This window comes from Orycteropus afer, unplaced genomic scaffold (genome assembly GCF_000298275.1).
Source record: "Orycteropus afer afer isolate SDZICR_OR568_19922 unplaced genomic scaffold, OryAfe1.0 scaffold00098, whole genome shotgun sequence".
Classification (NCBI taxonomy): Eukaryota; Metazoa; Chordata; class Mammalia; order Tubulidentata; family Orycteropodidae; genus Orycteropus; species Orycteropus afer.
This window is the reverse complement of record NW_006921685.1, coordinates 6,030,086-6,050,388: the sequence shown is the minus strand read 5'-3', so window position 1 is coordinate 6,050,388 and position 20,303 is coordinate 6,030,086. Positions and strand designations below refer to the sequence as shown.

General features: G+C 38.7%; 1 protein-coding gene across 1 annotated transcript in view; it reads right to left on the bottom strand.

The window, feature by feature from the left end:
• RUFY3 (RUN and FYVE domain containing 3) overlaps positions 1-18,307 on the bottom strand; it is a 118,213-nt gene extending 99,906 nt beyond the window's left edge. Inside the window, exon 1 of the mRNA XM_007942778.2 lies at positions 18,130-18,307. Coding sequence (XP_007940969.1) covers positions 18,130-18,307 — 178 coding nt within the window. The remainder of the gene's footprint in view (positions 1-18,129) is intronic.
• Between the last annotated feature and the right edge of the window lie 1,996 nt (positions 18,308-20,303).

Genomic DNA, 20,303 nt, shown 5'->3' with positions numbered 1-20,303 from the left:
CACACCTGTGGTTTCCAGCCAAACAAAATACAGGCATATGAGTTAAACATTTACCTCAAGTAGATACACTCCTTGGAGAGAAAAATCACGGGAGAAAGAAAGGCTGCTTATACACAGGAAGACAGCTCAGGAGGCAGGCGTGTATGGAGGGTTTGACACTGGGAAGAGGTAACTATGGGGAGGAAGTGGGAGGGGAGCTGTTGCATTGTGGTAAACTGTGGTCAATGACATGAGAGAAAGTATATGTGAACTGCTATATGGAAAGTAAATTTGCTCTGTAAATCTTCAACCAAATCACAATATAAAAGAAAAAAAAAGAAAAAGGAACACATTAAGTTATCAATACTTGAGCCATGTAAAAAATAATGAATACATGCGGAAGGAAGACTGGACAATCTACTTCCATAAAGATTTACTGCCTTGGAAACCCCTTGGGGGTCACTATGAGTCAGAAGTGACTCGATGGCAGTGAGTTTGATTTCTTGTTTTTTTGGTTTATGGTGATCAAATGCAGTCAAGTCTGCAAAGTTTGCAAAGATATAAATTCATATATATTGCCCTCGAGAAAGCCTAAATAACTACAATACATGGTAATAGGAATTGTGAAACGAGAAGTTAAGTTTAGAGCCCTAACACAGGTGAATAGCTAGGCGAGTCTGGAATACTAGGGAGGACAGGGCCTAATGGAAGTGAGCGGATGAGACAAAGACCCTCCCTGATCAGTAGACCTTCTGACTTCCCGCCTGAATGGCTGCACTGGTAGAAATAAAGTCTCTGATCCATCTCCGCTGGAAAGCTGCTCCCCACAGATAAAAATGCAGTGTATCTCATACAAGAAGCCCTGGTGGCATGGTGGCTGAAGTGCATGGCTGCTAACCAAAGGTTTGCAGTTTGAACCCATTAGCCATTTCATGGGAGAAAGATGTGTCAATCTGCTTCTGTAAAAATATACTACCTTGGAAGCTCGTTCTACTTTGTCACATAGGGTCACTATGAGCCAGAATTGGCTGGATGGCAGTGGGTTTTATTTTGTTTTGTGATATCTCATACACATCCATAGGAGACCACACACACACACAAAATAAATAAATCCCAGCAGCTTTGTCCTCTCACAAAGCAAACTCTAGCAATCTTAGAAAGGAAGACATTTCTCACTGTGCACTTGTCAATAGCTTTAAAAAAGAAAAAAATTATCATGCAGTTCACTGAACCAAACGTCTTTCAAAAGCACAACTGTATTCTTAGGGAAGTTCAGATTTTAATGCAGTATTAGAAAACACAAACAACCATTGCAGTGAAAGACAAAATCAAGTTGAAAATAAGTAGTAAGTATGAAAGTTCATGATATGATGCTATTGAAAAAAAATTGTTTTTGATGTTTAAAGCAGCTTGGCAACGTGTATAATAATTTTACATTACTATTTGACTCAGATTTGGCTTCTAGAAATGACAGCTGGTAAAGTGTTCACGCTACACAAATGAGGTATCAAAACTGTTAGTGAGGTTTAGAAATAATCTAAATGTCTATAATAGGGGAACAGTCGAAGTAATAAAGGTACATCCAAACAACTGAAAGACATTAAAAGGGATGCTACAGATTTCTACTTACTAATGTGGAAAGATACTGCAGAGTCAAAAAACACGGCCATACAGCCAGGTATGGTATGACCTTACATATATAAAAAGGTGAACTCTGTTCTGGAGCCAGGCAGCTGCATGTATCCTTGAAACTATTGCCCTATTAAACCTTAAAATCAAAATTATCTCCTAAAGTCTTCTTAAAACCAAACAGTAGTTTAGCTTAACTAGTGAAGAATGTCTGCCTGGACCATTATGCTCTTTTAAGATCTAGATGGATCACAACAACAGGAATTCGAAAAATTAGACAGGAACCTTAGGGGGCAGTGAGTTCATGTTAATAGGGGAGGAACAACTCAGAAAAGGAGGCTAAGAATGGCTGCTCTACTAGAAGAATGTAATTAGTGTCACTGAATTGTACATTTAAAATTATTGAACTGGTGTGTTTTGCTGTATACATTCTCCACGATAGTAAAAAGCATTTTAAAAATGTGACCTCTGTGTATATATGAAAAAAGAGAACCTGGAAAGATGGTTACTAAATGTTAACTGTGGTTATCTTTAGGTGTTAGAATTTTACTCTGATATGTTATACTTTACTGTATTCAATAACTCATAATGCAAATATATCATTTCTAGCTATAAAAATAGTTATTTCCATTAAAAATATATTTGTAATAATACTAAAGATATTTTCTAAAAATATCTCCACCACATTGACATTTTATTTGAAGGAGATTTAATTATGATGAAAAAAAATTGATTTAGGGGCTATTTGGTAATAAGTATGTATCATTGTTACTTACAATGTGTTTCAAATCCTTCTATTTGCTCTATGGAAAAGTTCAAATATCAGAAATTGAAAAGGAACAGATTTCAGTATTTATTCTCCACAAACACTTCATTGCAGCCATAGAGGGTTGTTGAAGTTGGACAACCATGATGGGAAAAGGTGTCCCATCACATTCTCCACACCCATCACTGCCCTCCCCCTAAAATCATACATCACCAAAAAATTAATACATAAAACAATACAAAACCTTAACTGAAGAGCAGGGAATACTGTGGGCGTTCTCCAATGACAGCACATGCTCTCTCTTCACGTGGGGCTCACAGGCTTGAGAATCACCCACCTCGAATTCTAGTCTGAGCTCCATCGCTAATTAGTAGCTATCTGATCTGGTACAGCATTTACCACTGGGAAATGATGAATATTTCAGTGATTTGTTTAGGACAAATGACTTTTGGGCATAAGAAGTGGATAACCCAGAGTAGCTCTGGTAGTGTAGTGCCTAAGGCACTTGACTGCTAACCAGAAGGCTGGCGGTTCAAACCCACCAGCCACTCCTCGGAAGGAAGGTTGGGCAATCCTACTTCTGTAGTGATACTGCCTCAGAAACCCAAGGAGGGGTCACTATGAGACGGAGCCGACTCGACAGCACATAACAACAACAACAACAGTTAATGTGGACTCCATTAAGAAAAGCACAAATTAAAAAAGTTAAAGCAAAAGCTCCATTCTAAGAAAGTGCAGAAAAGGCACAGCAATAAAGAGCAAAGTGCACTATGATCAATGCCAGTGCACTAACACAAACACGGGGCATGGGTCAGGGCATCAGGAAGAAACAGAAAGTAGATATGAACCAAGAGGGAGAACCCTGATTTTAGGCCCAGCACATATTATCATCAGACTCAGAGGGATTAATGCAGCTGTTTTGTGGTTTAAATAAGAGATTAGGGTACAAGTGGTTATCTGCTGATACTTCTCACCCAGATTTAGGATTTTATAAAACCCTGGGAGGCTAGGTGGATAAGACTTACCTCAAAAGGGTGGCCAGCCAGGTTAATTATTCCCAGGGCAGACAAACAGGAAGGGATGATTCTGCCCAAAGAACTTTGCTCAACAGGCTTTTAAGATGGTATGAAAAGCTGTAACTTTCTCACTTTGAGAAGTTTACAAAGACTGCCTTATGTGCATGTAATCACAAGAGAATCTGACAATATAAATCTCAGTCTAGCCCGGCTAGTGTCAAATTCCAATAATCTCACCAATGGCAGATAACGAAAGGGGGTGTGTCAAAGTGAAAGCAAACAACAGTAACATAGTAACATGATTCTGTGAAAACAAGAATCCTGACAATCCATGTCTTATACACTGTGAGCTACCCCTGCACTGCATACAGCGTTCCCACAGCTAAGAAAACAAACACAGATCTATGGCCCAGAAAAACTCAAAATGTCTAATGGAATGTATTAGATACATGTACAATGTAGGAAAATTACACTGAGAATCCAATCCAAAGCAGAAGCTCCACCTTGCAGGACTGCTCCTGTTTGTGGGTGTGTGAAACTCTGCCATGGAAGGTACTTAATGAGTCAGATGGATGGATGGTTGCATATGTATCGTTTTCATAAATTTTTTTTTCTTTAAAAATAGCATTGTTTTCTGATTATAGTAATATATCCTGTTGTAGACTACTTTAAAGATGTAAAGAAATATGAAGATTATTTTTAAAAAATCCTGTAATGCCATTATCTAGAGATAACCAGTTTTTACATTTCTTTTTATTCGTGTGCATTTTAAATATTCTTGGGATGGACCATAGTGTAAATGTGGTTTGGGAGCCAGTTTTTTAAACATTATCCCATGCCATTAAATATTCTTCTATAACACAATGTTTCATGTTTGCTGTATAGATGGTCTGCAATTTATTGAACAATTTCCCTGTTAACCCACTGCCAGTGAGTCAACCTTAACTCACAGTGACCTCCTTTGGGTTTCCAAGGAGGTAAACCTTTACGGAAACAAACTGCCTCATGTTCTTTCCATATAGCAGCTGGTGGATTTGAACCACCAACCTTCTGGTTAGCAGTCAAATGCCTTAGGCACTGTGCCACCAGAGCTCCTTAATTTCCGTTAGGCTATTTAAATTGCTGTCAAGGTTTTGCTACTATATATCACAATACTGTGACAAATACACACATATGAACTTTCTGCCTATGTCACCAATTATTTTCTTAGGATGAATAATCACTAGGAATTAATTTTTAAGTTCTTGATTGTGGTAGTTAAGGTTGTGTATCAACGTAGCTGGGCCTGGTTGAGTGGCTGGGCAGCTGATGGTTGTTATTCCCCATGATGAGATTGTCAATCAATTCCATGGTGGAAGCTACTGGAGTAGCTGAATAGCAGCTTTAGAGATAGCAGCAACAGCTTTGAGGAAGGTCTGTAGCTTATGGCATGCTTGAACCCTGCACGTAGCCGAGCCGTTGTTCAGCAGCCTGCCATGTTCTACCAATCGTGCGACTTTCAATGGACCTGAATCAATGGCCTGCCGTGTTGGTTGGTAACATTGGGACTGTGCCTTTTTACTTGTCGACCTTGGGTTTGTCAGCATCAGCAGCCGGCAGCTGTCTGAGTAAAGAGACACCTCTTGCTTCAGTGGGCTGGGAGCAAGAGGCAGAGCTGAAGCCCAAGGTTGAGGGGCTTGCACCCAGCCTCTAGAGCCTGGTACTTTAAACTCAGATTTCTTCCAAACTGTAAAAGAATAAACTCCTGTTTGCTAAAGCCATCCCATTTATGGTATATTCCTATCAAAACTGCAAACACACTGCCTCATGTAACCAAACCAAAACACTGATGAACACTGAAAGAGTAATTTCCAAAAAGGCTTGCAATGTAGTAAATTACTTAGTGTGGCTTTTCTATCCATAAGTCTTTGTAAACTCCAAGGTGGGAATTGCTAGTAGCAACTGAGGAGATCCTGGTTTTAAAGTTGCCCACCTGGGTTATTTCTGTTGGGCGTGGCACAATACAATGTTCTGGGAGGTTCCCACTCTCTCTCACGTGCTTAGAGTTCTGATGCTGTGATTGGCTAGTTTGACCACGCTTCCGGGCTCAAAAAGGAGGCCTTCTGGAGGCAGAAGTCTCTCTCTGACTGCTGGTGGAGGAAGATGTGCTGCCGAAAGAGACACGCACCCCTGAAACAGACACGTGCTGCTGGGAAAGAGACGCAAGAGACACGCATTGCTGAGTGAGACACCGAGGGACCAGCACTGCTGGGAAAGAGACTGAGCGTTCTTCCTGAACTTGAGTTGTCGCCTGGTGCTTCCCTAATAAACCCCATAATCTGTGAGTTCTTTGTGGCCACTGCAGTGAATTATCGAACCCAGGAGAGAGCTGGTGGGTGCTTTGGGAGGAACGGTTGGTGAAAGGGCTGGAGGGAGGCACATGTCTGGCCTTGTAGGAATAGACCTTAGGTTACTGCTGGTAATCCTGTCTTCCTCTTGTAAGGTTAGAGGAGGTCGGAACATGTGGCCTCCTTGCCCTTTTTGCAAGGCTATACCAATTTATACTCTTATAAGCAAAGCTCCTGAATTTTACACATACCTTCATCAGCACTAAATCTTATTCATGGATAGATTAAAAAAGAAAAAAAAATTACATTATTTGAAACAGATACACTCTCTACTGTTTTCCAAATGAGATACAGTGAGTCTGGAAAATGAGATAGGTGATTAAAAAAAACAGAAGGAGGCAATTAAAAAAAAAACCCGAAACCATGAACTAAATTGTAATTAGTTAAAAACAACTAAGGGAGGGATTCCAATAATCTTTTCTTTTATTTTAGAACTCTTTTCTGTGGTTATGGGGCATTACTGAGTTTATCTAGAGTTGCTGGGCAGAGACCATAAATAACACACAGCACTACGAGGCCCTCTGAAGGATGCAGAAGAAAGGTTATGCTCCAAAGGACTGCCTACGTATTTCTGTAAATGACGCATTGAGTAGATTAAATAACTGGGGAGTAATTCCAAATGTATTTAAATAAGTGACACAGTACCCAACGACTCAGGAGATGAAGGGAGTCAGGGGTCCTTTCCTTTTCCTGACTTAATATCAGTGTGAAGAAAACCTCAAGAGGCAACAGTACAACAATAATAATCAGGGTTTTGGTGAAGGACAGAATCAATACATGGCAGGAATAAGTATACTGAAAAGAAGTTCGAAAAAACACTGCCTATATAAAGTCACTTAAAGGAGGGTATGGGAATGCTTGGCTAAAGAGTTAAGGATTTGATATTGCTACTAACTCAAACAATCCCTAATTAGGAACATACTGCTACCACAAAAGGCTTTTCACATCATTTTTGTACATCAGCTTGAGAAACACTTTATATTTAGCATATAAAGGTGCTGTCTGTCAGACAGCCTAATTTTGGTAGAGTGCTAATTTTTGCTGTTTGGCTGTGTCTGCCCAACTATTTAAGTATTTCCACATACTTTATAAGATTGAGCAGAAAGAAGAAAAAGAAAAGAGTATATAAAAACATCAGGTCATTTAATTGATGACAATCAACTTGGTGGCCTTACTTGGATGCTCACTGGATTTAAACTTTCCAACACTTTAAAGTATGTTCTAATGTTAACATGTGTTCAATTATATGTAAAACTGCTGGAAATATGTCACCAAAGACTGGGAAGAAGACTTTCCTTATTATAAGCAAGTCAATTACTGGACTTAACGTTTACTGAATTCTGGTATTGGAGTCCTGCACATGGGTTGAGTCATGGCTGTCTGAGTTTGAATCCTTGTTCTACCACTTGCTAGCCCTCCGAATGTCAGTTTATTTATAAATTGGTGCCAATAATAGTACCCAGGCTCAAAGGGCTGTTGCAAGGATTAAATGACACAGCAAATTTCCTGGTACAAGTAACTGCTCAATAAACAACAGCTTCTCCTCCTGCTAAACCACTACTAATTTTTCAAGAATGCTCTTTGTTAAATGGAGTCCTGGCTGGTGCAAACTAGTAGCTAGACTACTAGCCAAAAGGGTGATGGTTTGAACCCATCGAGGGGTGCCTAGGAAGACAGGCTTGGAGGTCTGCTTCTAAAAGGTGACAGCCTTGAAAACTCCATGGGGCAATTCTACTCTGCAACACATGGGGTTGCCATGAGTCAATTATGTTCAATATACAAGGTTGCCTGAAACAGGGCTCTTGAATTAAAATGAAAATATTCCTTTCATGAAGATTCACCTGGCAGTGAATGAAAAATGAACCAGTATAAGGAAGACATGGATTTAGAAAAAAGCTGAAAAGTTTAAGTAACATGCTCAGATCTTAGCAGTTGTGGAAATGAAAATGAAAGACAAAATAGACTATGGTGGGGAATAGAAAACACATATACCTCTTTACACCCTAAATATACATACATACATACATATGGGCCTTAAACACAGAAGACTGCTGTTTAATCATAAGAAAAAACCAGATGCCTTAAATCTGGTTTACATAATTTTACACACACACACACACACACACATATCTGTGTATGTATGTAAACAGGTGTTTTATTAAATACAGAAAGGGCATTTACAGTTCAATGAAGTGATACTTCTGATACCATTAACATATGTTTATTTATGAAAACAACTGAAGCTTTGATTTTTCATCAACTTCAATTATGTGGTTTCATTAAGAACTTTTTGAGCATCACATGTCTGTAAGAAATGCATGTTCATCATCTGAAAGCTAAGGAAAGGGTCACATACAAATGAAAACATGAATTCAAACCACAGATTTATACATTTAGGCTATTCAATACCAAGAGCAATAGTGGTTTTTATTTTTCTATTTGATCAGGGAAAACCAGTTGTTATTAAGTCTTATTTAAGAGATCTATTAAACCTCACTCATTACATAGTTTAATATATGCTTATTTTATTAAACTCCAAAAATGCACACAAAAAAAACCCCAAAACAACCCACTGCCATCGAGTCGATTCTGACTCACAGTGCTTGGGTTTCCAAGGTGGTAAATCTTTACGGAAGTAGATTGCCCTACCTTCCCTTCCATGGAGTGGCTGGTGGGTTTGAACTGCCAACCTTTTGGTTAGCAGTCAAATGCCTGAGGCACTGTGCCATCTGAGCTCCTTCAAAGATACACAAGCTTAACTTAATCACTGTTATAAGATGTCAGATTTTTAGTGTTAAAAAGTTAACATTCTATACAACCAGAAGAGATGGGGGGAAAAAAAAAAACCCAAAACACTGCTATTTCATCACTGTCCCTAATATTTTGTCTCTAATAGAGTATGCAGCTCAACTAATATTTGTAACACAGGTAAAAATCTCCTGGAAAAGAAAGGGGCTGAAAATACATACTGACAATCTTTCAGTTCTGCCTTTGGATCTGTGCATGTGCTGTTTTTTTCCCCTCTCTCCCACATCTCACTCTCTAGTTTATGACTAGATAACACTTGTATATTTTTTAGGTGTTAGCTTAAACTCAAACATTGAAATGAGTTTCAACTGGAAATCTTCCCTGGAATCCCCAAGACAACATTTGGCACCCCTCCTTTATGTTCCCATAGCACTCTGTACTTTCCCTCCGATAATCATTGCATTGTAACAGGACTGCCATTTTACCTGTTTGAAACAACCTACCCTGTACTTGTTAATAACCTCGGAGAATACAGAGGACCAGGCCTATTCATTGTGCTGTAATCTCAGGACCTAACACAGTGCTAGGCATAAAGCAGAATAATGTTTGTTGAATCAAGGGCTGAGGGTGTGAGCTTATAATGATAAAAAATTACATGTTTAGAAAACATGCCTTATTATTATTATTTTTTTTCTAAAGTCCTAAAGGACACTAGGGAACTCTGGTGGTTCCCTATGGCATTTGACTGCTAACCAGAAGGCTGGCAGTTCAAACCTACTAGTCACTCCGCAGAAGGAAGGTTGGGCAATCTACTTCCATAGTGATACCACCTTGGAAACCCAAGGAGGGGTCACTATGAGTCAGATCCAACTCGATGGCAGTGAGTAAAGGACACTAAGGACTTTTTCCCCCAGGGGGGAAAAAAAAAAGCACAGATACAAAATTTTATGTATAATTTTGGGGAGTTCATGGATCCCACTTTTAGAAGCTCTGCACTAGGCTGTAATGAATTCATGCCATGAAGTCTCTTGGTAAAGAGCCAATGGTTTCCCCTGCCAACATGCTCACTGGGATATGCACCTTAAACATATGCAGCTTCCAGGAAGGAAGGAGTTGTACTAGTAGTGTACAGTGATCATTAATGAGTAAAAGTACATTAGTAAATGTCAATAATGATCTCTGCACCAGACACCTTCCACATTCACTGAATGACAAAGACTTTCCATTCCATCTTCAGAGGCTCTTTCCTTGCTTACTGTATCTCCCTCCGTACAGTAAGGGTATTCCCTATTGAATGGAAAAACCTTACCCAAATCTGCACCCCACTATCCTTTAGGAAATGTGGTCACTGTAAGTGCTATCTTGCTTTGAATTCCATGTCCCAGCCCTTAAGAAATGGGATTGCTCTTTCCAAAGGACTGTCCTTTGGAAATAGTTTACACTTGTTGTACAGCAGCCTCCGACGTCTTTGTTTCATTTCTCTAATTTGACTGTCAACTCAGTAAGAGAAAGGGCTATTTCTCAATCCCTAATACTGAAGTTTATATGAAGGGATGCCCAATAAATATTTCTGACCAACTTACAGATCAAAATACATTCCTTTCACAAGAGGAAGTAGTAACAATAATCTATGAGTGGAACACAGATAGACACTCAAGCTAAACAAGGGTGGGAAGGCAAAAGGGACTACTTCCACAAATATATAAAAGTTTGACAGATGATATTTCTACATATGTATTTACATGTGCTGCAAATAAATCCATGAATATAGTAGAGCATATCGGGAGCTAAGTTATGAAAACTTCTTAGCTATAACCAAACACCCTGAAGAAATGAGTCACTCGCTGGGCCTGGGGGCTCAGATCATAGTCTCAGGGGACACCAAGGTCACCTAGCATAACACAGGCCACAAAAACAATGTTCTACATTCTACTTTGGTGAGTAGCAACTGGGGTCTGAAAAGCATGTGAGCAGCCATCATAATGTGAGTGAGCCATTACTCACTGTAATGAGTGAGGTTTAATAGATCTGTTTGTTCTTCTGGCAACAGATGAACAACTATTGGTCTATCCCTACCTGCAGCAAAGAAGAGTGAAAAAAATCAAAGATGCAAGGAAACAAAAGTCCAAATAACTAATGTACCAGTGAAACCCAGCCTCCATGACCCCGAGGCCAGAAGAACTTGATGGTGCCTGGCTACCACTGCTGACCACTCTGAAAAAGATCACAATAGCAAATCCTGGATAGAGTGGAAGAAAAATGTGGACAAAGCTCAAAATCATAAAAGACCAAACTTATGAGTCTAGATAGAGACTGGTGGGATCCATAAGATTAAGGATCTTAGACACTCTTCAAGTCTAGAACTGAAGTCACCCCTGTCCCTCAACTTTCAGCCAAATGATAAGCCTGTAAAGTGAACAGCAATACCAGAGAGGTATGCACTTCTTAGAACACTCAATCACACCAGATAAAAAGGGCAGCATGTACTCAGGAATAAAGTTCAGAAGGTCAAACAAAACAAAACAAAAAAATCACATACCTTCCATACAGTACACCGTAATTACTATACCCATAGGTGTTTCATAGTAGTTACCTCTTTAAGGAGCTCTGGTGTACAGTGCCTAAGGCATCTGATGCTAACCAGAAGGCTGGTGGTTTAAACCTACCAAATACTCTAAAGAAATCTTCTGTAAAGATTTACCACCTTGGAAACCCAGTGGAGGTCACTATGAGTCGGAATGGACTCGATGGCAGTGGGTTGGTACCTCTTTATACTAAGAAAAGAAAGAAAAAAGCCAAAAAACCAAACCCACTGACATCAAGACATTCCAATTCATAGTAATCCTACAGGACACAGTGAAACTGCCCCATACGGTTTCCAAGGCTGTAAATCTTTATGGAAGCAGACGGTCACATCTTTCTGTTGTGGAGCAGCTGGTAGGTTGAAACACAGACCTTCTGGTGATCTCTTTTCACAATGCAGTATAAATACCAGCTATTTCACATGAACACTAAACAATGTAACTAACTACCAGGGAAAAACTGCAGAGTGAGCAGTAGCAGCAAGCGTGAATCCTGCACCAACACATGTAACTTTACAATGAAAGATGTGAGCAAAGCATCTTTTCTCAATGTGTCTGTCCAATATACCATTTGTTCAGTCTGTTTCTTATTATCAGTATTTGAGAAGGAAATTTTCTAGATCAAAAAAGTAATTTCAAAGATTATATTTGCTTTGGTGACTGATGAAAGAGCTTCTTTCTCTATTAAACTGATTGCCTGTGTATCACTTCTCAATGCTGGATTCCCCATCCCTAAATAGTTAATAGAAAAGCACACAATTTTGATAACTGAATTTGATTTTCACTTTATTATTTTTGTGTTTATAAAGGTCCAAGAAAAGACAAAGCTAAAACTTGAATTTAGGCTACTAATATTCACCTTTGTGGAACACTATCTGGTAAACAACTAGACTATTCCAGAAGTTAGATGTAAAAATAGCAATATATACTAAAATGTTAATATATTTGAAAATGTGGCTTAAACTGTTGCTATTTAAACTATTGCTCCATGAATAACTTTTAACACAAATAGCTAACATTTACCAAAAAAAAAAAAAAAAAAAATCAAATCTACTGCCATCGTTGATTTCAACTCATAGCAACCCCCATTGGGTTCCCAAGGCTGCAAATCTTTATGGAAGCAGATTGCCTCATCTTCCTCCTGTGGAGCAGCTGGTGGGTTTAAACTGCTGACCTTCTGGTTAACAGCCAATGCCTTCCCCACTATGCCATCAGAGCACCTTAGCTAATATTTAGAAGATGCTTTATATAAATTTTGGGAGAAAGATGTGGCAGTCTGCTTCTGTAAAGATTTACAGTATTGGAAACCCTTTAGGGCTGTTCCACTCTGTACTACATAGGGTCTCTACAAGTCAGAATCAACTCAACGGCAAGGGGTTTACATAAATCATGTCATATAACCCATCCAGTCTACTAGCATCAAGTAGGTACATGTTGTTAGGTGCCGTCAAGTCAGTTCTGACTCACAGCAACCCTGTGTACAACAGAATGAAACACTGCCTGGTCCTGCACCATCCTCACAGTTATTGCTGAGCTTGAGCCAATGGTTGCAGCCACTGTGTCAATTCATCTTGTTGAGGGTCTTCTCCTTTTTCACTGACCTCTACTTTACTAAGCACGATATCCTTCTCCAGGGAATGGTCCCTTTTGACAACATGACCAAAGTAGGTGCAACAAAGTCTGGCCATTCTCGCTTCCAAGGAGCATTCCAACTGCGCTTCTTCCAGGACAGATGTTTGTTCTTCTGGCAGCACACAAGCCAGCACAGTACGACAAACTGACAGATGAGTGGTGGATACAGGTGTACGTGTTATTGTTAGGTGCAACAGAGTCGGCTGCGACTCATAGTGACCTTATGTACAACAGAATGAAACATTGCCCAGTCCTGCGCCAGCCTCACAATCCTTCCTGTGCCTGAGCCCACTGTTGTTGTCACTGTATCAGGTACCATGTAGTAGGTACAATTAAAAGACGAAGGAAACTTGGAAATAGATTAGTAACTCTTCCATGGTCACATGGTTAAATAGTACGGTTAGGGACTACTCCTAATCCAAGACACAAAATATATGCTTTTAGTCACTATCTTTTACTAGCTCCAAGTTAATGACCATCAGAGCAGCTGAAAGCACCAATGGCTAAATCAACTCCAAACTTAAAACTTACAACAAAACAAGATGCCTAAATTGATTTAAGACAATGATAAGCTGACTCTTATAAACTATCATTCTAAATCCTATTTTGTCCTTTGTTGCTCTGCATTAAAAGTATAATACTGGAATTGAATTTTTAAGCCAAAACTTGCTAGCATTTCAGACTATAACCCCTAATGTAGAATAGTAACTCCATTTCAGAGCCAATTCATGAGCCCTATGCCAAGAGCAATAGTCTTCCATAGCCTAACAGGCACTCAAATCTAAACAAAGTTATTAGGTATTAAGGAGATTTCTTCATGATCATTAGGATTTTATGTTGAAAGTCTACTTATAAATTTCCAAATTTCCCACAATGAACTTTTTATTATCAGGGGAAAAATATTATTTAAAAAATTCAACTTAGACTCATTTTAATAAGCAGGTAAGAAAAAAGAACTACTTTGAATTTTTTAATTGCCTGCCATTCAAGCCATAAAACTATTCCAAAACCAATAAATATAAATATTCCAAAAATTATAAAGGAAGGTTGGGATGTGGGGAAAAAATGGACTACAATTGGGACATTTCACTTAAGAACAAGTGAGCAATCTGACTTAGACCATAAATCCCATTCAATAATTTGTCTACAAGACACGTCACTGAGTAAAAGTAAAAAAGTAAAACTTGTGAAAACCAGACCCTGTATAAGGTGGAAAAATGTCAGAGAAGGAAAATTAATATATTTCCCACTAAAACAAGCAATAGAAAACTGGTGAGACTGTACCCTGTCAAAAATGGATAACTTGTGAGACCCAGGAAAACTGGCAATCCTATCAAATTCTAGCTCCCACAGGTTTCACTGTAAACACAAAATATTATTTTATTTTTTGAAACATAACACAACTGCTGCTGCTATCCTTAAAAAAAACAAAAACCCCTCCAAACTTACTGCTGTCGAGTGGGATCCGACTCATAGTGACCCTTCCTTGGGTTTCGAGGCGGTATCACTATGGAAGTAGATTGCCCCATCTTCCTTCTGAGGAGTGGCTGGTGGGTTTGAACTGCCAGACTTCTGGTTAGCAGTCAAGTGCCTTAGGCACTACACCACCAGAGGTCCTGCTGTCCTTATACTAGTTCAAATTTAATGACATATGAGACAAACCTCGAAAGGCTCAGGACTTCATTCTTTAAAGATTCTCTTAAAGTGTCATTTTTTTTTAAACCAACATACAAATTGCGAATTATAACAAATGAACATAGGACTTAAAAAAATCATAAATATAAAGCACATCAGTAAATGGAATCATTTCTGAAATTACTATAATTATGCTTAAAAGTCTAACTGAGGTGGTATTTCATTTCCATTCTTGAGAAAAACAACAGGTATATAGTCTCTATTCCTGGTGCTTTAGAGTTTAAACATCCCTTTACCTTACAATTCTACTATTCCCTAAGAAACTAAAAAGGAGCAAAATCAACTCAAAGAATCTCTCTGACAGGTCATTTCCATGTATTAGGAAAATGAATTATACATAAACAAAGCCGTTCTTCTAGTTCTGACATGACAAAAAGAAAGAGAGCCGTATTCTCAAATCTGAATGCCCATTTAATCTTACTCACTTGACCCCGCCGATGCAATGTGAGATGGGGTACAGACTAAGCCCTGGGTATATAATCTGGAAAAGGGTACATCTGACATGCTTCTGTGGGGGAATGTGGAAGGATAATTTGACACAGGGATACTATTCCTACAGTGAAAATGTAATCTGCTAGCATCAGGGACCCAATCCCTCAAACCCACTCTTCTTTCTGCATTCTTTCCTAGGTTAGTGAAACCCAGGACTGGAATCCAGAAACCTGAAAGTCATCCTACTGCCTCTTCACCTCACCTTCCAGCTCCACAGTCACTTAGCACTTCTCAGGTAACTGCACCTTTCCTTTTCTCTTCACTCCCACAGCCCTTGTATGGGATTATCGTCTTAGTCGAAGGGTCCCTGACAGCATTCTTCTGATCCATCCTCTACACTGCTGTCAGAGTAATCATTTTTTGAGAAAAATCTTGTTTCATGATTCTCCCAAATGTAGAATCCCGCCCAGACTTCTCTGTATGCCACAGGAAGCCTTTCACAATCTAGGCCCTACCTATCTTTCCAGGATCATATCCTGTTTTGTGCCATCCACCAGGATGCTATGCTCCTTCTAGCTGTCTGCTGTCTCCTATGCACTGTTTGAAATGACCCTCATTTCTGCCTGATGATCTCATAGTTATTTCTCATGGTCCAGTGCTAGCCTCATTTCAATGCAGCCTTTCCTGACCATTCTCCTCTGCTGCAAAAATCCTACCTCTTGTCTTCATGGAAAATCTACCCACAATCAACATTGTACTTTAGTTCAGGCTCATGCTAGTTTAAGACAAAGCGTCTCTCTCTCTCTTTTTTTTCAAGATCACCTCACTGATGATCAATAAGCACTGAAATAATTAAGTGAATGTTTTTATTCCTATGTGAGTGTGAAGCTGTGCATAAACTTTGTTTTCAGAAAACAAAATTTGGAAACTACAAGCTTCTACTGCTGAGGACTGCCAATCTGTATCATCATCTTAAGCAGGGACATTACGCTTTTTGTCTATGTTCTCCTATGGTAGTTAGTACTCCACTGCAAGATTTGTGTGGTCAGATGTCTTTCCCTCTAGAATCAGCCAGGAAATATTCTGTGAATATTCCTATGTGTTTAAATACCAGGTTCTCTATTACGTCAAAAAGATAAGATTCATATATCATCACTGGCCTGGTGACCACAACTTACATAATTATAGCTAAACTAAGTCTAACAATTGTCACTGGTATGAACTTGACAATACCAATTTCTTGGGTCCAAATGACTATTTAGACATTCAGAGTTAGCAGAGCAAGGTAATAAAACCCATGTAAAGCTCCATGTGGTTTCCTAGATTACTACAGGTACAGTGATTCTATAATATTGCTTCTGTTGTCAATTTATGATAAAATTCCAAAATTCATTTAGTATTTCTCTATTTTCCTCCACATCTTCTTATAGCTGATTCTAAGGTCTTGGAAACTTTTTATTTGTTTGTTTTCTTTAAACAAAGACTGTGCCACTTACACCTTAGTCTGTAGCCCTCATCTATTTTCCCTATTACTGAGAAATCTGCTGAAGAAGTCAAACAGCACTGTTACAAATGAACTGGACAGCTCATTTTTGCTTACCTGTAGGAATCTGAGGTGGCATCACTACAGAGGTAGACCGCCAACCTTCCTTCTGAGGAGTGGCTGGTGGGTCTGAACCACCAACCTTCTGGCTAGCAAATGCCTTAGGCACTACGCCACCAGATCTCCTGTATATGAATCTTGCTCAGAAAACAAACAGATATCCAAGATACTGTTTAAAATTATTTTTGAGATAACAATAAACTAGATTTTACAATTAAGAGAGTATTTCACATTGCATGACTTTCAAAATGGATAAGATTTTTTCTTTTTTTAAAAAATAAAATAAAGAAATTGAGGTATTAGCTAAACACTTCTTAGTGGCCTTCCAAAAATGTTACTATTCTTCCCTGAAGATTCTTAAAGCTTTGGAGATTCTAGTAAACAGTACTGATATTGTACAGAATTTCAGCTGTCTTCTGACCCTTTGGCACATTCTGAAACTTACTGTGAAAGGAAGAGGCCAACTGAAAAACCAATTGTTAAAAGGTTCAAAAGGTCTTTAAAACTACTTAAACATTGCTCTCACGACATACCCCAAACTGATGCTTTGGGTGCTGTGATGTTAACCCTCTCTAAAACTTTCTCAAGGTTAAGTCTGGCTGGGAAAATAAAATCCTTAACAGACACAAAGGGTGAAATCTGAGTCATGATAAGATTGCAATACAAGGTCAAGGGCAAGAAAGCACTTTTGCTGACCCAATAGCTTAGGGGCCTCCGTTTTACAGATATGCCTACATCAGGGAGATGTTTATGAAGAATTTCTCTCCGTATCTGGGTACTTCTGTCTTCATTATTTTAATGGTAGAAAATAAACACTAAATGAAAAGCCACCATATTATATTAAAAACAAAACAATTTACAGATCTGATTCAAAGCAACTCTTCGCCTATAGTATTGAGTGAGGAGAAACTCTACCTTAGGCAGGGTCCTGAAAAAAAGTCCTACCATAAAGGCCTCAAAGATACTTACAATGGAAACTTCAAATGGGTCAAAATGGTCACCATAAATAACTTATAAAAAGCAATGGCCAACGAAAAGGATTACCATATTAATCCAGTTTAACCCTTTCAAGACATTATGCTTTTGTTAGATTCCATACTCACTAAATAAGCACTGGATGTAAAACTGCTTTCTAATTTAACCTAATACTCTATATTATTTTTTTAAAATAATGTTTTACCATATACTTTCCATAAGTTATAGCCTACTTAACATTTTATCTTGATCAAAGCACATCCTTTCAATACTTCTGCTGCATTTATCATATATAATCCTAGAATTATAGTCACACTCTTGTAATTTACTCTATAAAGAATCACTATAATACGTACAATATTTTAACATATGAACAAAATTAGTAGCTTTTTCATTAGCGATTAAGATCAGATGTGATAAGTGACTTCAACTGTCCTCCTCAGAGGCTTATAGACAAAGAAGTCTAAACAAGCACCAGCATCTTTCAAAAGGATACTTCAAGGGGCAGGAAATTTTTTTTTTCCCCCAGGAAGTAAGAGAGGGAGAGCTAGCTGGTAGTTAGGGAAGAAAGGTTTTCTTAGGCACGTTAATAGTTTATACATTATTCCTACCTTTCCCTGACCCTCCCAGTCTCCTGTAACAATAAGGATGCTGTGAAATACTAGCCGATAGGATCTGACCATACCTTCATGGGTAGGTTCTGGGTCAGGTGTAAGTGAGATGTCATCCAGCTCTCGTAGGCAGAGCCATTCTCCATCCATAGACACTCGGAATTTGCAAAGGTAGATGGTCTCCATGGCAGCCTGTGTGATCTTGTCAGTGGTGGGGGTTGGCATATCGGTCGGAGGCGTCAGAGCAGACATGATGACTCAGCTGGGACCACAACACACACAACCCACACACCACAGACCAACACACACCCACACCCCACAGAAATAAATAAAACCTCCACACCCAAAAATCCAAGGCCAAAGCTCTGAAACAAAGCTTTTAGGAAAAGGGGTGGGGGAGGTTTGAACAAAACAAACAAAAAATTATCTTTTGTTCGAGGAACCAATTGGTCAAGAAAAACAATTCTATACTCTTTTTTTCTCCTATACAGTTCCTACCACATAGCAAAAAAATGATGCTTGTCTTCTCCCAGCTTCCTCTCCTTTTATCTTCCCTTCCCTATCCTCTTATTCAGCTGAGCTACAGTCTTTAAATCCTGCACAGCCGATGCTGCCTTAGCTGGCTTCAGAAAACTGGCTTCTGCATGAACATGTGAAAATCCTCCTTCTTTGTGCAGAAAAATATACAAAAGAAAAAAAATAAAAATAAAAAATAAACCTAAATTTTCAATTTAGCTTAAAAAAATTCCTGAACTGCAGAAATCACTTCCAGGATCTGCTCGGATAAGCCAGGATGCTGAGTTCTAATAGGATTGGTTGTGCGCAGTAAGCAGGGTGTTGACCAAAATGGCTGACTAATGAACTGAACTGAAAATTTAGGCTCATGTGACCATGAGCGTAGGACAAGCAATTCCCAGGATGCTTTATAGATGCTGCTGATGCAGGGAGAGCAATTAGGCTGCACTCTCTCTCATCCTGCACAACCCACTTCCAGACTGTGCTAGTCAAACTGTGATCAGACATAACACAATGCACATACCCTCATCGATTCCCTCACTGAAATAGATGTGGTGAGTAACAGGAAGAAAATTAGTATTGGAATAATAGCAAAGATGGTAAAAGAGGGAGATTAATTTAACAGCAAAATAATTAATCTTTTATTTTTATCTACCTAGCTACTAAAATTCTTCACTGAAAGCGGTATCTTAAGAAAAGCTAAGATGGAATTTCAATTTCAATATCTTATTCTCGGTATTTATAATTTTCTTTACCATGGTTCAAAGACTTGCTTTTTAGGCTGGTTAGAAATTTAAAAAAAAAACAAAACTGAAGTTAGAAAAATAAAATTCTTCCTAACTAGTGGCAACTTCCTCCGTTTTCAGTTTTATTGCATTTACAAAGTTTCTGTATTAAGCATCCATTATGTTTCTAATCTGAAAATAAATTCATGTTATATTTGAAAAATCTTTCTGACCCTGGAACATCCTGAGGACATATCATCACATTCTCTTAAATAAACTAACACATTAGCTACATTATCCAATGAGACATTTATACCTTGGCAGCAAAAGGGTAGGTACTTGATCATTAAAAACTATGGATAACATTACGAAGAATGGGAATTTCAGAACAGCTAATTGTGTTCATAAAGAATCCATACACAGACCAAGAGGCAGTTGTTCAAACAGAACAAGGGAATATTATATGGTTTAAAATTGCTGTTGTTATGTGCTGTCAAGCGACCCCTCCTTGGGTTTCTGAGGCGGTATCACTATGGAAGTAGATTGCCCAACCTTCCTTCTGAGGAGTGGCTGGTGGGTTTGAACCACCAGCCTTCTGGTTAGCAGTCAAGTGCCTTAGGCACTATGCTACCAGAGCTCCTTTTAAAATGAGGAAAGGTTTATGTCAGGGTTTTATCCTTTCACCATATACACTGTCTGTATGCTGACCAAATAATCCGAGAGGCTGGACTACATGAAGAACACAGCATCAGGTCTGGAGGAAGATTGATTAACCTGAAATATGCAGATGACACAACCTTGGTGGCTGAAAGTGAAGGGGACTTGAAGAACTATTGATAAAGATTAAAGATAGCTGTCAATAAGGATTACACCTCAACATGAAGAAAACAAAAATCCTAACAATTAGACCAATAAGCAAAATCATGATAAACAGAGAAAATACTGAAGTTGTCAAGGATTTCATTTTACTTGGATCCACAGCCAAAGCCATCAAAGCAATAGTCAAG